Source organism: Beta vulgaris, chromosome 2 (assembly GCF_026745355.1).
Source record: "Beta vulgaris subsp. vulgaris cultivar EL10 chromosome 2, EL10.2, whole genome shotgun sequence".
NCBI classification, from domain to species: domain Eukaryota; kingdom Viridiplantae; phylum Streptophyta; class Magnoliopsida; order Caryophyllales; family Amaranthaceae; genus Beta; species Beta vulgaris.
In genome coordinates, this window is record NC_079203.1 from 32,976,617 (window position 1) to 32,996,042 (window position 19,426).

At 35.4% G+C, this 19,426-nt stretch overlaps 1 protein-coding gene and 1 long non-coding RNA gene across 2 annotated transcripts; both read right to left on the bottom strand.

The window, feature by feature from the left end:
• Positions 1-337: 337 nt before the first annotated feature.
• LOC104886914 (UDP-glycosyltransferase 708C1) lies at positions 338-2,091 on the bottom strand. Its single transcript, XM_010671454.4, has one exon. The coding sequence runs from the start codon at positions 2,008-2,010 to the stop codon at positions 529-531; it is 1,482 nt and encodes a 493-aa protein (XP_010669756.2). The 5' UTR covers positions 2,011-2,091; the 3' UTR covers positions 338-528.
• A 10,524-nt stretch (positions 2,092-12,615) lies between these two features.
• On the bottom strand, positions 12,616-14,579 carry LOC130590609 (uncharacterized). The gene is made up of 2 exons (XR_008968456.1): positions 14,518-14,579; positions 12,616-13,114 (listed from the first exon to the last, which is right to left on the bottom strand). It is a non-coding gene; the product is annotated as an uncharacterized LOC130590609 (long non-coding RNA).
• Positions 14,580-19,426: the final 4,847 nt, after the last annotated feature.

The following is a 19,426-nucleotide window of genomic DNA, read 5'->3' on the forward strand; positions in this document are numbered from 1 at the left end:
CTTCCACCTCCCAACCTCATGGTCGGGAGTTCGATTCTCATCAACCCCATATTTGGGCAGTTTGTGTAGTTTTATGCTTTTGGGTATAAATCTCCATTTTCCAATCTCTGGAAGTTTCCTTATAGGTTGGAAATTGGGATCTCCTTCTTACCCCGCTAACTCATGAGAGTTGAGCCTGCTTGGGTCAGTAAATTACCGAATAAAAAAAATCAGATATTGAGCATGGCAAGATATAAAGTGAAAGGGAGGTATGCTATTTTTTTACTCATTGGTCATTCATCATTAACACGTTCATAATATTGACTTTTTATAATTTTTACAAAACCATAAATAGAGATATTCATAATTAAAAATATATATATAAATGTAAAAATCAAACCAAACAGGCAAACCGCAGACGAACCCCACTTTTATTAATAAAATCAAGTTTTTGGCGGGACAATGAACAAGCGACAATCATAAGCTTAATGGACGAAAAGAGTAATACAATAGTATGTTTCATGTTACCAACTCACAAAGTACGTTTCACTAACTTTTCAAATTTGTCGCGGACTCAATACTAGAAATCAAATTGTTCAACATACGATTAGAGCTTCCACCATTATTTGCATCCCACGTCTTACCAGCTTCTTCGCCAACTTTACTAGCAGTTCTTCTTAACTCTTCACTATTCATCACCTCCTTAATCTTATCAGCAATCACTTCAGCTTTAACTAATTTTTGTCCAACCCACCCCCACTCCTTCTCCCAAACTCCTAGCCCCGCTTTCTGTATCACCCAAGCATTCACCTTCTGATCGCCGTGCTGAGGCCATGCCAAAACCGGCATTCCTCGTTGCGCGGCCTCCATCACCGAGTTCCACCCACACTGAGTCACGAACCCTCCTACCGCGGGATGGTCAAGAATTACTTCTTGATCAACCCACTCTTTAACAACGAGCCCTCTCTCTTTTGTCCTGTCAAGGAAACCCTCTCCTAGCAATTCATCTACACTATCCACCTTCTCGTCTTTGTCAACTGTAGTAGTCTTAATCACCCACAAGAATCGCACCCCGCTTTTCTCCAATCCAACTCCGAGCTCCTGTATCTGTTCCTGGTTCATAGCAGTCCTGCTCCCAAACGAAATGTAGAGCACCGATTTATTCGGCTGCTCGTCTAACCACTTTGTGTAAGGGTAAACACCTTGTTTTTCATTAACAAAGGGCTTCAATGGCCCGATGGGGAAGATCGGGGGGAGATTGCTTAAGACTTTGCGTTCTTGAAGAGCGGAGATTGTTTCGAGTTCGAAAGAATTGAAGCTATTGAAGACAATGCCGTTCACCTTATAAAGCGCCAGGGAGTTGGATGCAAGCATCTTGGTGAAAATGTGGTTTGGATTGAAGAAAGGCGGAGGTATACTCGATTTCGGGACAGTAGCTAAACCAGGAGGAATTTCAACTTCCTCATCTAAGCTATTATTAAGCTCGAGTTTCGGCATAGTGCTATCTTGAGTTGCTCCTTCGAGAAGAAGGTAGGTAGTGAGAGAGAAAAACCTTGTTGAGGTGGTGATAAGAACATAGTTAGGAATACCGAGATCGGCGAGAGCTTGGTTGAAGCCTGAAACAAGCATGATGTCTGAGAAGACAGCGGAAGGGGGAGGAGATAGGGTGGAGAGGTGGTGAGTGAGGAGGTGAGCGGAGCGAGAAACGGCATCGTAGCGTAGCATAAATGGGTCAGGACCACTACCCTTGGAGGTGGTAGTGGAGGCATTATTGGCATTGGTGGAGATCAGAGGTGGTTGACATTGAAGAGGAATATCAAGGGAGTTAACGTGAGGGTGAGAGGATAAGAAAGTAGAGATTTGGTTGGTTTCTGCAATAGAAAGTGTTGGTTGAATTGTGACAAGAGTTACTTTACATTTGGAAGACGATAGCATTGAAGCTAAACGAAGGAATGGGACTAAGTGTCCAATTCCTGCACTTGGACATATAGCTATATGAGGAAAATTCTTTGTAGAAGCTGATTCACCCATGTCAAAACTACAAAACGCTACCCAAAAGGCAATTTGGAAAAACTGATTTTTTGCTTGCTTTAGGCCGGCATCTCATTACCTAATATATCCATAAGGTGGTAGGTGGGAGTTGGAATTAACTAATTAAGAGGTAGGTCGTTTGTAAAATCACATCTATACAAATATATTGAAAAAACGTGTTTAATAGAACTGTCAGTTTGGTTAATGAACTGCTCATTCAACTGAATAATTTGAAATTTGAACTGAATTAAACTGAACTGGGAGTAATTGTAACTAAAATCAACTGAAAAATGCTCAACTGAAATTGAAATTAACTGTAAATGAAATACCAAAACTGAACTCCAACTCAATTGAAACAAACTTGAACTGAAAATAACTGTGAAAAATCGAAAAGTTGATCGATCAAGTGAACTGAACTGAACCGAATATTTGACTGACTTAACTGGACTGATTCAAACAGAAACTGAACTGAAACAAATTTAAAGTGAAACTATATTAACTGTACCCTAACCGAATTCACATATTATCTAAAATCATGATAGTACTCCAATTCACATATAAATCTTATTATGATAATTTTTTATTAGTACTTGAATTTATGACATATATAACTTAATTTCTTGATATTTTTCAAATATGCCAAGTTCACTGATTTTACATTCCAAAACATACTTATATTTTACCTAGAGGTATCAATATGAGTCACGGGGTGGGTTCGGGTTGACCCAACCTGGGTCGGAATAATCTGGGTGAGAGTGTGCCATGGGTCGGAACTGGGTGGGTCGAGTGAACTTGGGTCGGGTTCAACTGTGTGAGGGGCTCTCCAAACTGGGTCAGAACTAGGTCAGCTGAGATTGGGTCGGCCGGTATATGGGTTGGGTGAATTTGGGTCTGAATGAATAAGATGTAGTTGGCCCAAATCGGCTTTCGAATAACTTGGGTCGAAATAAATCGATATTCGGAATATCTTGGTTCGGATGAAATCGGGATTCATAATGACTTAGGTCAGAAGAAATCGGCTTTCGAAATGACTTGAGTCGAAAAAATCGGCTTTCGGAATTATTTGGGTTGGAAGAAATCGACTTTTGAAATTACTTGGGTGGGAAGAAATCGGCTTTCGGAATTACTTGGGTCCGAAGAAATCGATATCGAAATGACTTGGCCGTTGGAATAAATCGACTTTCGGAATGACTTAGGTCAGAAGAAATTGGCTTTCGGAATGAATTGAGTTGAAATAAATCGGCTCTCGACAAGACTTGGGCCTTGGGTCAGCTAATGTCTCAAACCGGCGGCGGAATGACTTGGGTTGGAAGAAATCAACTCTCGGAATGACTTGGGTCGAGATTGTTATAGCTTATAAGTTATAACATGTGATATTGTGATATACTGGTATATATTGATATTGTGAATTGTGAATTGTGATTGAGTCTTTGTGATTTTTGTAATAATACATTGAATCATTGATACTTATATTACTAATTTAAAAAGTTACTGAACTAAGACTTATACTTTATATAGTTATATTATTGGGCCATTCACCATTGGCTATTGTCCATCAAGTTATTCACTTATGCTTATTCATGATTGCATAAGTATTCAAGTAACAACCATAAGGATTAAGCCGTTAAGGCATAAGCCCATAATGATTATTGATTAGAGTCAATAGACTGCTAAACTTAAACATATTGTTAATTAGTGACTTACTCACTTTTAAGTCTCATTGAGTCACTATATAGCAACAAAAAGAGTTAGAATTAAAGAATTAGGTTGACATTAAATCATCAATGAAAGCATCGTAGTTCGTAATTATAAAATTGTACGACTTTCATCGTTCATGGAACAACTAAACAAGTAACAATGATCATCGTTAATCACTTAATCGAATATGAAGATGATACATAATCATATCAATATATCAATAGAGGATGAAACATTGAAACTACGAAAGTACTTAGATCATAGTTAATACCAAGTTATCATGTCAGTATATCAGTAGAGGATGAAACATTGATCGACATTCATTATGTTAAGGTTCACATAAATTAAATAATCATAAGATTGATTATCTTTGACATTAATCAAAACCATCAAAAGATTGATCATCATACAAGATAGGGCTCGATCATCGATATTATTACACGATTTTTAACAATAATAGAAGCATCATTAGAATAGATTGATCGACTTTCATCCTTGATGTTTCAGTTGTGGTTCTTAAAAAATACTAAGATACTAACTAGTAACTACTAAGATAGTAATAGAGGACTTAGGAATCTCGAGTCTATTTGATTATCTGTCTCAATGACTTGCTAAGTTGCTATACGTATCGTTGTATCGGTATTACAGTAATTACGACATTACGCTACTACAACTTTGGCATGACAGTTTCACATCATTCATAATCATCTTTACACTAATCAACTTGTTTACAACTAAAAATACTAATTAAACTTCTAAAGTTTATATTTTTTATTAATTTATAATATTACTAAGTACTAAACAAATTTACAAATCAATACTAGAAGTCTGGATTAGTTGTCTTACTTGTCTAGATTCTAGAATTATAAATATAAAAATTAGAAAATATAATACTTAAACTTGTCTTAACCTTAATCATTTGATTTGAGAAAGAGTAAATCCAACAATTGATATTTTGAAATCCATGTGCTTGGTCACTCGTGATGTTCATTGGTCAAAAAAATAAATCAAGGATTATGGTTTAAGACTATTGATTAGCCAATATTAAATCTGAGCCCTTCATTTCTTTAATCTCTTAAATCATAAATCTAAAATCTCAGCTATTCACTCTCAATGTCTTCGCCTCTAAATTCCCTACTATATAAACCCCTTTTTAAAACCCCCTCCCCCTCATTTCTTCGCCTCTTCCTGATTTTACTCTCCTCTCATTCTCACTCAGTCCTCAGTCCTCAGTCCTTAGTCCTCGATCTTTCCCATCCAAACCCTAAAAAAACCCTAAAATTCTCAACCCTTCTCTCCTTTATTCCGATCAAAACCCTAAAAATTTCAGTTTCTCACTCATTTTCTCCATGAAATTCTTGCACTCTCTCTCAAAAAACTTAAGATCTAAAGAAAAGGCTATTTTTCAGATTTATCTTATTTACGAGTTGTAGTGTTAGAAAACACTACATGTAAGGTTTGTGGTGAAGATCTGAGGAAAAAGGCAAGGATTCGAACAAAAAAGGCGTTGGTCTAAAGAAAAAAGGAAACAAATTGATGATCTGGGAAAAAAACAAAAAAGCCTAGATTTAATATTTAAAAATGCTATGTCACAACTAGGTAAGTCTTCTAATTTTCATTTTTCTAGAATTAGGTGACCATCTGCTTGATTGCGATTGTGGGATATATATGTGCTAGTCCAAATTTGCATATCTGCTGGATTATCATTTTTTTTGTTTTTTTTTTTTTTGTCATATGTGAGATCTGGAATTTTACGGTTTGTGCTTAAAATTTTATGCATGAATTATCTACTTTTCTGATTTTAATATATGTTTATTTTGCGATCTGAAATTATGTAATTATCTTTATTTTGCGATCTGAAGATTGAAATTAGTCAATTATGTGTTCGCTTTTATTATCTTGTATATAATTATCATGTATAATGTATTATATTAGTTTTTGACTTTTTGTCATGTATCTTAATTATTTAGGTTCATGTTGCTGTTTGTTTATATGTTTGTGATTTGTGTTTAAGTTTCTAGGTTTATGTTGGGGTTTTGTGGTTGGGTTCCTGTTAGGATTTTATGTCTGGGCTTGGGTTTAGGGTTTCATTTGTTGTATTTAAATTTGTATCTTGGTTTGTGTTTATGGTTTTTATATGGGTTTGTTTTCGGGGTTTGTGTTCTAGGCACATGTTCTGTGTTTGTGTTCTGGGTTTGTGTTTCTGGCTTTGTGTTTTGGGTTTGTGTTTAGGGTTTATGTTTCTAGGTTTGTGTTTAGCTAGGGTTTATGTTTCTGGATTTGTGTTTTGGTTTATGTTTAGGGGTTACCATTTAGGATTAGCGTTAGGGGTTCAACCCTAACCCTTAAACCGAACCCTTAACCCTAACCTTAGTCCTAATCCTAACCCTAACCATAACCCTAACCCTAATACTAAACCATAAACCCTAAACCCATTACCTTAAACCCTAACAACCTAACCCTAAACATGACATTCGCCCTAAACCCGACCTTGACCCTTACCCTACCTTGCCCTAACCCTAACCCTAACCCTAGAGGCCCTACTCTTCCTTGTTTAAACTTTAAGTGTGTGTAATTTTTTTTTCAGTTAATCAATTGACACTGGACTCCATTATTGGGTCCAATTCCCTTTCTGTTGAGTAGGAAACCACTTTTCCCCAAACCCATGACCCTGTCCTGTTTGGGAGGCGTACGACCAAGGTTTAGTAGCACTTTACCTTGTTTAAAATGGAAGATGGTAAGATATTTTGTACATGTAAGCATTGTAATGCTAAGACCTATCATGCTGAAGGAACACAAGGTACTAGTAACAAAAATAAACATCTAGAGAAGTGCGACGCTTACTTAAAAGTAAAAGTTGCTCAACCTGGGGGGCATTATGATCAAAAAAATTTATTTCGTATATTTGCTGAAGCTATTATGTGTCATGGATATCCATTGTTGATGGTTGAGTATTATAAGCATAGGGAATTTCTTTCTTACTTGAATCCTAATGTGAATCATATTTCTAGGAATATTATGCTTAAGCATTGCACTAATCAGTTTGTTGCTCTTAAAGCTCAATTAAAGACCACTATAGGTAATTTAGAAGGAAAAATGTGGTGTACTTGTGATTTGTGGTCTTCACTTAATATGTTAGTTTTACTGTTTTGACTGCTCATTATGTTGATAACTCTTGGGTGTGCGTTCTAAAATTCTTTTTTTAGACATTTTCCTGGTCCCACAATGGTAAGGAGTTGGGTAAGTTTACTCTTGATTTGTTTGATGAGTGGAATATTAGAGATAAAGTGTTTTCTTTAACTTGTGGTAATGCTACTGCCAATGATGTTATGATTCAAGAGATGGTTAGGGACTTGAATAGAACATATTTGTTGTCTTGTTCTGCTTGTTCTGCTAAGTTTTTTCATATTAGATGTTCTGCCCATATATTGAATCTAATTGTCCAAGTTGGTTTTAAGTTATGGATAAAAATGTTTTGAAGTTGCAACAAGTTGTTTCATGTGTTTCTTATTCAAACACTAGGAAAGAGAGGTTTGATGATTGTGTTAAGCATGTGAATACTGGTTTTTCTAGTTCATTGATTGGTGTTATAGTTACTCGTTGAAATTATACTTTTATTATGCTCCGTAGGTGTTGGAAGTCACAGAGGTTGTAGATAGATATTGTTTACTTGAGCATGGTTTAGATGTTTCTCAAACTGATTCTGAATGAGAAACTATCCAAAATGTTTGTGATTTTTTTGACCTTTTTATGATATCACTTATCTTTTTTCTAGTTTTGATTACCCCACTGCCAACCTATATGTTGAGAACTTAGTTTTGATTGAAAGCCTTCTGTTTTATGCTAAAGAAAACCCGACTGATTCTATTCATCTTATAGCTGCTCCTATGTATGCAAAATTTAACCAGTATTGGGATAATTATTCTTTGATTCTTACTATTGCTATCTTGATCCCCATTACAAAAAAAAAAACTTTGTTCATGAGTTGTATGCTACTGTTTATTTGGCCCAAGATCTTAATCGTAAGGTTAAAGAGGTTGTTGATGCCTTTACTGAGTTGTATATGCACTATGCTAGTTTTTTATTCTCACTTACAACTCCAACTATGTACCACTACATCTTTTATGACTATGGGTTCTTATTCATCCACTCCAAGTTTTGCAAGGTCGCTGCCCGTCCGTATAAGAAGGCCAGTCTTGGAAAGGTTGGATACTTTGTGTAAGATTTGACTCATTTGATTACTTTATAGTTACTGATTGTTAATAGTTTAGTGATACAATTTTATTTGCTGTCTTTAGAGTTTTGGTGCCAATGTTGCTGCTAGTAGGGGTATTGAAAATGATATTGAATCATATTTCAATGCCCCTCATGCTCCTGCTAATCAAGATGGCCACTTTGATGTTTTGGCCTATTGGAAAATTCATGTGGGCGTTTATCTTATTTTGTATGGGATGGCTAGAGATCTGTTGGCTATCCCTTACATCTGTGGCTTTCGAGTATTCATTTAGTATGGGGGGGGGGATTTTAACAAAGTATCACACGCGTTTGCTGCCCAAAAATGTTGAGGCTCTTGTGACTTGCCAAAATTGGATCTTTGGTTATTCTAAGATTGAGGATGAGGAGTCTCTTGAAGTTGTTAAAGATACCGAGCCTACTGATATTGATTATGATTCACTTCCTTAAACTATACAATTGTTGTTTGATAGTTTTTGTTATGGCCTATTGAAAATGGTTGATGGGTGTGTTTTGGGTTTGTGTTGTGTTTTTGGTTTGTATTTGTTTCTGGATTTGTGTTTGTTTCTGGGTTTCTTTTTGTTTTGGGTTGGTTGTGTTTTGGGGTTTGTTTGTGTTCGGGGTTTGTTTGTGTTTTGGGTCGAGTTTGTTTGTGTTCTAGGTTGGGTTTGATTTGTTTAGGGTTTACTGTTTAGGATCAATCATCATAGATAAGGGTTTAACCCTAAACCCTAACCCAAAGCCTAAAATACTATCCCTATCCCTAAACCGTAACCCTACGTAGACCCAAACCCTAACTCTAGACCCAGACCCTAGACCCAAACCCTATACCCAAACCCTAGATCCAAACCCTAAACAGAATTGTTGGGTTTAGTTTAGTTGTTCTATATCCTTTTGCTTGATAAATAAATGTCCCTTGTGCAAAGATCATTGGTTATTGACTTGTTTGCGGCTGTTTTTGGCTACATTTTACTTTACACACATGTTTTGCCCTTAGTGTCACGGTGCATCTCTACATTTCTTTTGATGGCTTGATTGACATGATATGTACTTGATTGGTAAGATTAGCTTTGGTATTGTTGATGCTAGTGTCACTTTTGCTGGCTTTTTGTGTTGTTAAGTTGTGTTGTGAATTAGAGTCGAGTGCTCGATGATGAGGTGAAGTTTTTACCTGAGAGGCATAGTTGTTCTTTCTCTTGTCTTCCACCTTATCCCTCGACTTAATTGATTTCATTATGCTTTGTAATGATGAAATTTGGTTGGGAGTAGAGGCTGGAAGAAAAGGGTGGGATGGCTAAATGTGGTTGTTTGGTTTGGTTTATAAAATTTCTCTTGCGCAAAGGATGATTGGTTGTTTGCGACTGTTTTTGGCTACATTTTACTTGTTTTTGGCTACATTTTACTTTACACACATGTTTTACCCTAAGTGTCACGATGTGGAGCTACCTTTCTTTTGCCTTTATTGGAGTATTGGACATGATATGCACTTCATGGGTAACATTGGTTTTGGTATTGTTCAAAAGACAAAGAATTGTGGATGCTCGTGTCACTTTTGATAGCTTTCTTGTGTTGTGAAGTTGTGTTGTCAATTACAGTCGAGTGCTCCATGATGAGGTTAACTTGTGAACCTAAGAGCTATTACTGATTTTTAAAGTAAATTTAATGTTGACAGTTATAAACTACTTTATGTTTTATTTTTGGGAGTTTTTTCTTTTGGTGTTTTCTACCATTTACCCTTATTTATAGATTGTTTTAAATAATTTATTTGTTGGTTGCCTTGTTTCATTTGAAAATGTTTCTTTGGTTTCAATGTTTCTGTTTATTTAGATCTTTTGAGTTGGTAATTTCAGGTTCGTCAACTGCAAAAATGGATAAAGAAAAGAGTAAGGTGATTTATGAGGGAGTTGGTTGTAGGAAATCACTTAGATGTAGAGGAGGTGGTGTTAAGATTATTGATAAAGTTAGTGAAGAATGGGGGAAAAAAGAAGGATGTTTGTGTGTTTAAGAAGGTGATTGTGTGTGGGTCCTCATGTGCTGAGTCAGTGGAAGGGTGGTGGTCAACAGAAGGTCCGGTTAAAGGCTGCTGGTGGTGGTGAAATGAAGGTTGGTGGTGACATTCACATGGTTGAACATGATGGGATTACTAAGGAGATTTTTGTGGAGGGTGAGGATGGGATTTTCACTCGTTTTGGGCTTGCAGAAGAATGTGATTACAATCTGATTGAGGATGATCATGACATATCCATAAGTACTTACATCAATGGGGAGTTGGACCCTGAAAAGCACTGTTGTATGATCATCCACAAAGGATTCGAGTAGGGTTCATAATTGCTGCTTGTGGAAAGTGAAAGATTTAAGTTTTTGCTTGCTAAACTATATAAACAATAAACTGATGGAATTTTTTGTTTATGGTAATCTAACTATCTAATTAATAGTTTGACTTTTTATTTAACTTAGTATAATGTAATGAATGTTGGAAACTTGGAATGTAATGAATTTTTTTGGGATTTTTTGTCCAATTCTGATTTTAGTTTATCTTCTTTTGTCCAATTCTGATTTTATTTTATCTTTTTTTTTGTCCAATTGATATTTTATTTATATTGTCTAAGTAAGCAACTGAAGATTTGGAGGGATAAAAAGAGTACATGTCCAATACTTATTACATATTTGATATTTCTTTTATAGACATTAAAACTTACTTTTTTTGGGTAAATTCTTTCATACTTTTTATGTCATATATACCAAAATAACAAAACTTAATAATACCACTTGGTTTTTGTACTTATGATGATGAATGGCAGAATGGGTGGGTATAAAAAGAGTACCACTTGCATATTGTATAAGACATAAGTTATTATTGTTACAATATCGTACGGTGGACCGTGGACGCCACTGTTAACAAACGCGTATGGGGTTGAATTTTGAGGGTTTCAAATTTGAATGAGGTGGTTGAATGAATTACATCCTAACAGATGATAGAGATCTTAATTATGTCCTGACAAATAATATTTATTAATTACTAAGACCAAAAAAAGTGACAAATATTTTCTATTCAAAAAATATAAATGACAAATTAAACAATATATGTTGAACTACTCATTAGTGAAGTTACGTCAAAATGGTTTTGGATCAGGTTATATTGGGTCGGAATGTTGTTAGGTTGAGTTTAGTTGGGTTGGATGGTAATTGGGTTAGGTTACAGCTGGTTGGGTCATAATTGGGTTGGATCATAATTGGGTTAGGTCACAACTAGGTCTGTGATAGCTGGGTTGGGTCACAACTGGATCACCGCTAACTGGGTTAAGTCACATTGGGTTGGAAACAGGTTGTGTCTAGGTCATTGTTCACGGGTGCAACTAGGCACGAGTCAACCTAGGTCGACCCAATTCAGGTTGGATAACCATCTTCACGGGTTAAACTGGACACAGGTGGAGGACCTGGAGGCTGGATCGGAATGGGTCGGCTTTCCAACCGACCACTCTCGACTCGGAACTAGTTGGGTCTGGGTCGTATGCGGGTTCACCCGTGGGTCGGCTCAGTTTTTTACCTCTAATTTTACCCAACTTTATGATATACTCACTTTAAAAATTTATCATGATAATTCTATTATTACTATATGAATTTATGACATTATAGCTTGATTTCGTGATAAGTTGACAATGTCAAATCGATCAAACTTTACAAAAGTATGAGATATAACTTTATTTTAGTTATAAGCAATAACTACCTTGACGACAACGACCGCAAAAAAGAAACTTAAACTTGAAATCAACAAAAAGAAATTGAGCTAAAAAGATTACAATAGCCAAACCTTCAACCACCAAAAGAAGAAAAGAAAGAAAAACAAAAAGAGAGAAACTTTTCATAATGTAGAAGGGGAAGCATTTCATCAACCGAAAGTAACAAAATCATATCTGCCATCAAATATTTACATACTAGAATTTTTTGCACGTGATGCGTGCTTGAATTTTTTTCGAAACTTGATTGGTTTAGTTTCTGTCACTTAAGTCTCTCACCATTTTTATTGTTTTTTTTTTTACTTTTCATAGTTAAATTATATGAACAAAAAAGAAATTTCATTGAATTTATTTATGATTTCTGATATTATAATTTTTTAGTTAATTCTTGAATTAAGTACAATACTTCATAAATTATAAAGAAATTGGACACTTTGATTTCAAGTCAATTTTTTGATATGTTGTAGTTTGTAAGTGAATTTTCAAGTTTTTGTAAAGTTTCTTCATTTTAGTGATTTGGATAACGTAAATTATCAATTTTATGAATTTAATTGACTTGTGAGTGATTGTTATAATTATATTTTTGGTATTTTTGTTTGAAAGCCCCTTTGATTTGTAAGTGAATGCGTAATTTAGAATGGGAATGGGGTAACATAGTCTCTTCATTCGGGGACACCATAGCTCCCCCTTCCCTTATACTACCTCCGTTTCTTTTTAATTGTTACACTTTGACATTTTACACTATTTACAAATTGCACTTTGACTCTCGTTTGTGATTTATGCGTGAATAAAAACATAGTCATGTGGGATCTTGTTAGATTCGTATTAGTATGTATTTTATTAATATGTAGTTTTTATATTTTTTACAAATACAAAATTAGAGATATAAAAGCTCAAAGTAGTGCATCGGCATGCGTGAAAAGTGTAAGTGTAACAATTAAAAAGAAACGGAGGTAGTATAATAGATAAAAAAGCAACTAAAGCATTCAAAAAGAAGGCCAACAAAAAGACTATAGACCAAAACTTCGGAACAACAAGCGCTGCCATAGCGCCACCCAGATCTTTGAATCCCCACCAGACCGTACAAGCAGCACCAGCAACCCTGAACAACCTTACTCCGCTCTTATACCTTCGAAACATCACTACAAACCACCACCACCGCAGAAAACTCGAACTTCGAAACAAATCTCTAAGCTGTATAAAGAATTGGAGATTAACCCAATTTAACAGATGTTAACATTGTCAACATTAAAACATAAACATTCAATTTACAAATTTTAAGTAAAATCAAAATAAATAAAAATCTATAGAAAAATATGATCTTGAAAACTGAAAATCTAAGAAGGGAAGTACAAGTACGAAGAACTTTGCGTGACAAACTGGAAATATGAAGTTGTCTTCGATTTTGGGCGTCTAAAACTTCGACCTAGTCAGATCTGGAAAAGCCCGAGTCTTAAACGTTAATGCTTTGAAATAAGAACTCATTTGCTAAATCACGCCCTAGAATTTCCTACTAACGCCCTGTATTTGTATAAAATACTGTATTTTTGTATTTTTCATTTTTTTTTTCATTTTCTCCTCTTTCCTCCCTTCCCCTTCTTCCACACCACCATCACCTTCATGCCCACCCTCCACCACCACCAACACTACCACCTCTCATAATGATTTTTTTTTTAGGGAAAAAAATCAAACAGACAAAGCTCACCACTGCACCTCCGCCGCACCACTGCACCTCCGCCGCACCACTGCACCTCCGCCGCACCACTGCACCTCCGCCGCACCACCGCACCACCGCTGCCGCATTCCCGCCGCCACACCACTGCACCACCGACACAGAACCACCGCCGTAGCCCCACACCCTCCTCTCCTCTGTTTTGTTCTTTTTCTGAATTTTTTTTTTAAAAAAATAGGTAGGCGTCCACCATGGACGCCCCACCACCGGTGGAGGCGTCCATGGCAGGCGCTCCACCACATGGTGAGGCGCCTGCCATGGACGCCGCCACCGGTGGTGGGGCGTCCATGGTGGACGCCTACCTATTTTTTTCAAAAAAAAATTTCAGAAAAAATGGGGCGCCCACCAAGGACGCCCCACCACCGGTGGAGGCGTCCTTGGAAGGCGCTCCACCATGTGGTGGAGCGCCTTCCAAGGACGCCTCCACCGGTGGTGGGGCGTCCTTGGTGGGCGCCCCATTTTTTTAAAAAAAAAAAAATTTGAAATGAAGAAAAAACAGAGGGGAAGCCGTGGTGGGAAACATAGGGTACAAATACAGACGAACGGTGGCGGTGGTGTTGCCGTGGAGATAGTCCCTAGTTTTCCAAATGGTGGTGGGAATTTTTGTTTGGTATTGTTTCCTGCAATCTCTGAATTTATCCACCTTTCAAGTTATTCTGCAAATACGTAAAAGATACTACTGTATTTCAAGTTCAAGTTAGTCATGGTTGAAACTTCAAATTTTGACATTCATTATCTTAAGAGTAAGGTGGTTGAACTAATAACAAAGATTGCTAGGCCTACCACAGAATAACAAAGAGAAACTTCAAATCTCTGAATTTATCCAAGTGAGTAAAAGGGAAGAAGAGAGAAAAGAAATATAAGAGTATAAATACGGTATAAAAATACCGTATTTAGGGCGTTAGTAGGAAATTTTAGGGCGTTGTTTAGCAAAACCCAATAAGAACTTGAGAGTATAGGTAGAGGGTGGTGACAGTTTTCCACGTTATATTTCGCAAAAAAAACACACTGAACTTTATAAACAAAGCACTCAAAAAATTTACATACATAAAAGCAGGACTAATCTCTGAAATTATTGTAATAAAGAAAAAAAATCAAAAACTTTACCTAGCATTCTTTTTTGGAAGTATCTTTGTGTAGTTTCCCGCTTTATTTTCTCTTGGTAAATGCATTCACCCCCCCCCCCCCCCCCCCCCCCCCCCCCCCCCCCCCAAAATTTTCATTCTAAACCATGAATTGCATACACCGACATCCAAATTACTCAACCCCAAACCCCAACTTTCATACCCTATAACCCCATTACCGTCTAACCAATATTATTTATGTTCATTAATAACCAAAATTTTCATAATTTATATCATTTGTTTAATCAATATTTACTTGTCTCTATTGTCTCAAACTCTCATTTGTCGGTAAATGATTTAGAGATCCCCGGGGAGCGAGATCCCTGTGCTCAGTTAATCGAAGTGTTAAATATTTCAAGGAAAATTACAACAATTAGCTTATCGACTTATATTAATAAATTAACCTAATCCAATATCAACATACATTACTCTATTTGAATAAGTTAATAACAACTTCACTAATCAACTTGTTTCGCTTTAGTAATATGTTTTGTATTCGAAATAGATAAAGTGTAATCAAGGTTCACTTAGATGGATCATTGCTATTTTCAACTACCTTATCAGCTTACACTGATATATAATATAATTCAATATGACCTTGTTTCAGTTCAATATTTGAGTATCAAAATAATTGTAACTTATAAACGATCAACTAAATCGAAGTGTTCTTATTTTCGTTTAGGTTATCGATTCTCATACAATACTCTAGTGATGATCTGAAACTAATTGGTTTCAGTTCAATATTATGTTTCAAATTCAAATTGGAGCTATATTATCTTCAGTTATCTTACCGGCTTATATTGATATATTCATTAAGTCTAATATCAATGTCTTTCAGTTTGGCTTAGATGAGTGAGTTAAAAAAATGATTATAACTTGTTAACAATCAACTTAAATAGAGTATAATTATCATAATTTAGTTTATCATCAATTTGCATTGATACATTGATTTAATTATTCAATATCATTTTGTCTCACTTCAATATTATGTTTTAAAACAAAAATTGATACAACTCAATCTTACTTTAAATGGAGCACAATTTTTTTTACTTATCTTGTCGGAACGTGAATTTTTCCATTATTTCTAAATGAGCAGAACATACGAAAAATAGCAAGACAAATTATGAAATTTAAGAATAATAATATATTTGTTTATTGTAACTGACCCCGATACATTTCCCTGACAAAAAAAAAAAAAAAAAAACTATTTATATATAATTAAATTAGTGTAAGACCATTTTATCTTTTGAGTTAAAAGAGTCATTTTTATATTAGAGATCATTAACCTTTGGCTGACAAAAAATTATTATAAGACGATCGTATATGAGATTTTGCACTTCCTCTATCCGTCCTCGCATAATTGTCCTACATAAATAGTTGTCCTACAACATTCATTAGAAAATTTATTATTACCCCACCCAGTCTATCCAACTCATGTGATGTTGGTCGATCATTTTCACTAATCTCTCTCCCTCTTTTCTTCATCATCATCTGACAAGGATTCCTCCATCAATTATCTCTTAATCAATTATTCATACTTGTTTTTACTCAGTCTACCAACAAAAAACTAAACTACATTTTCATACTATATATTTACACTAATAATGTGCATGAACAAACCTAACATGACAACTATTGAAGTATTGAGGAAGTATTAATTAAGAATGTATTTCGTCTTCTTCTCATAATAATAAAAACATAACTTTCACACTTGCCAATGTACAATTTATATATGAATATATTTAGTTTCATATTACGCATGGTTGATCATCTTATTACTTAAACCAATCATTTGTCAACGTGTGGCAGTGCGTCATAAATTTTTTATTTTATATAATTCAAGTTTTGTAATATGAATAACATAAAAAATAAAAAATTTAAAAAAATAAAAATTTCACCAATGTTCCTATCTATTTGAGATATATAAATAGACATCTATTTTACTATATTTTGACACACTTTCGAAATTAATTATTTTCTCTCTACATTGTACGCACATGAATAATTATTTTTGAGAGTTATTATTATTGAGAAAGTTTTTTAATCAAAATTAATTACTACCAAATGAATTTATTTAGGATCGTTAATATATATTTATAATCTTGTATGATATTATAGATATCAAAAGGTATAAATATGTATTGATGTAGGAGAGAGAAAATGGGATGGAAAATAGTAAGAAATGGGATAGAGAAGGGTGATGTTCTTTCTTTTTTGTATCATGACTCATAAGTGGAGTGCATTTGTTAAAATGGATCATAATCCATGACAAGCTTTTGTATGATGAGATAGAAAGTTGATGAGCTAGAGGGATGACATGTTTTTTGGGGCATGAGTTAGCATGCTCTACTCACCCAATTTTTCAATTTTTAGCCATCCTACTTCGAGTTTTCCAACACCGCCTGTTTCAGGTAAAAACTTGTAAGATGGGGGATGAATCGGAGTTAGAGATCGATGACCGATGACGGTAGCCGATCACTCCTGGAATGAAGTGAGCCCTGCAAAAAGAGAGTCAGACTACCCCGGGTGTGTGTCCGGGATCTTCTCTCTAACGATCAAGTCAGTTAATTGTTCAATGGTAAATGTGAAGTGGTTTGTCTAGAATTCATTGCCTCAATAAGGGTATGTTCTCTTCGGCATAAAACAACTGAACTGAACTGAATTAAATTGAATTGAATTAAACTGAATATAATAAATATATAAATAATATTTAAACAATAATAATATGAATATTAAATAATAATTATAATGATAAGTAATAATAATGAATAATTAATAATGAGTAATAATAATAGTATTTTGGATATTTTTAAATGATAATTATAAATAAATAATATTATCAATCATAAATTATTATTAATAATAATAATAATTCATGATAATAATGATAATTAATAATAATCATTTTATATTATTTGTATTAATATATCAATATCTGATGATGATTATATAATTATAATATCTAATAAGTAAATTAATATTACTATTTTAATAATTAGATTTAATAATATAATAATATTAAGTAATAAAAATAATGATTGGGTCGGGCCGCACAAAATTGGATCATAAACCGTTTTGACGCGATTCGATTGATTTATGGGCTAAAAAACGTGGGTTTATTTGTGCTTTTGACCTAAACCATGTTCCTCCTAATAATAATAGTAATAATAATGAGTAAAGCTATAATAAACAAAATAATATATAAATATAATAATAATAATAATAATAAAAATAATAATAAAAATAATAATAATAATACTTAATAATAATACTTAATAATAATGATATAAAAATAAATAATAATAATAATAATAATAATAATAATAATAATAATAATAATAATAATAATAATAATAATAATAATAATAATAATAATAAGAGTAATAGTAAAATAAATTAGACCAACATAATAATAATATTTAACAAACTACTTAAAAAAGAATGGAGTTGAACTGAACTGAACTGAAAATAAGTTGGGGAGAACATATCCTAAATTGGAATCTAGTCCCTATTTATAGGCGTTGGAATGTGTGAAAAATGCCTTGACAGACTGGCACAAGGTCTAAGAATATGTGGGGCCCATTAAGAGCATATTGGGCCCAAACATTAGCCCCACGCAAAACATGCGAAAGAAGGCTTCCCTAGAGTCTCGTGTTTTGGCAATACACGATTTTCCCTTACCATGGAAAGTGGACGTCAGGTACCTTCATGTCTTTTGGAGGTATCTCATGGGACTGGGAGTTGATACGTCTCGACGGATCCTATGTACTTTATTCGGGATGCCTAAGGACATGTGATCCTTTTTCCACGAGGGACGACTATGGACCCGATCCGAGATGCATACATCTCGAGAGATAACTTGGTCCCCCTCGAGATGTCCGGGGGCCAATGAGCCCCATGTATCTCGCGGGTTGCTCAGACCTTGCACTAGATGCCTTAGGGGCTAATGAGCCCCAAGTATCTCGAGAGGTGTTTAGACCTCGCTCGAGAAGCCTCAGGGACTAATGAGCCCCAATTATCTCGAGGGGTGTTCAGACTTCACTCGAGATGCCTCAGGGACCAATGAGCCCCCAATATCTCGAGGTGTGTTCAGACCTCTCTCAAGATGTTTTAGGGCTAATGAGCCCCAAGTAGCTCAAGGGGTGTTCAGACCTCGCTCAAGATGTTTCAGAGCTAATGAGCTTCAATAGTTGCGGTGACTTTGGAGTATCCTTCACTCGATCTGGGTGAAGTGCCTAGGTGTAGGTCTTTGGACTTAATCGAGTTCAGTCAGCATGCTAGGCCGGAGTGGACTAGACTATAGCTAAGGAGGACGCTCCGGTTAGGGTTGGTTTCCTGGTGGTCGTTCTCCATATAGTCCTTGGGTTCAACTGAATTCAGTTGATCTATACAGACAGGGTGGACTGGCCTGGGTAGCTGATGGAGATTACTCTGAGTAGGGTGACTTGGGTTTGTCGTGAGGCCCAGTCTGAGCCTCTTTTTTCAGGAGCTCTTCAAGCTCGTTGGATGTCAACCGTCACTTTCAAGGTGGCTTATTTAATAAAAAAAAGGGCAAGACAGCTTTATTTTGTCTCATTCCATACTCTAATTCTTCGGGGATTGCTTTGGTTGCGTGAAAAGTTACTGTCTTGAGAGCTTAGAAGTCGATAGCCGGCCTTCGATCAAGAGAGGATCTCGAGGGCCTTCCACCAAAGGTACGACCTACTTCCCTTGCCTCTTTTCTTAATTATAAATGGACCCTTCTGGATGGAGTCCCCTATTGACGAATATCAAGGGATCGTCTTCTAGCTCGGGGACCCCTCCTCCTCCGCTCAAACCACTGTTCGATGGGATTTTAATAAACGGGGCTCCCGTGGTGTCCGTGGTATTTGACTGCCCTAACTGAGATGCTC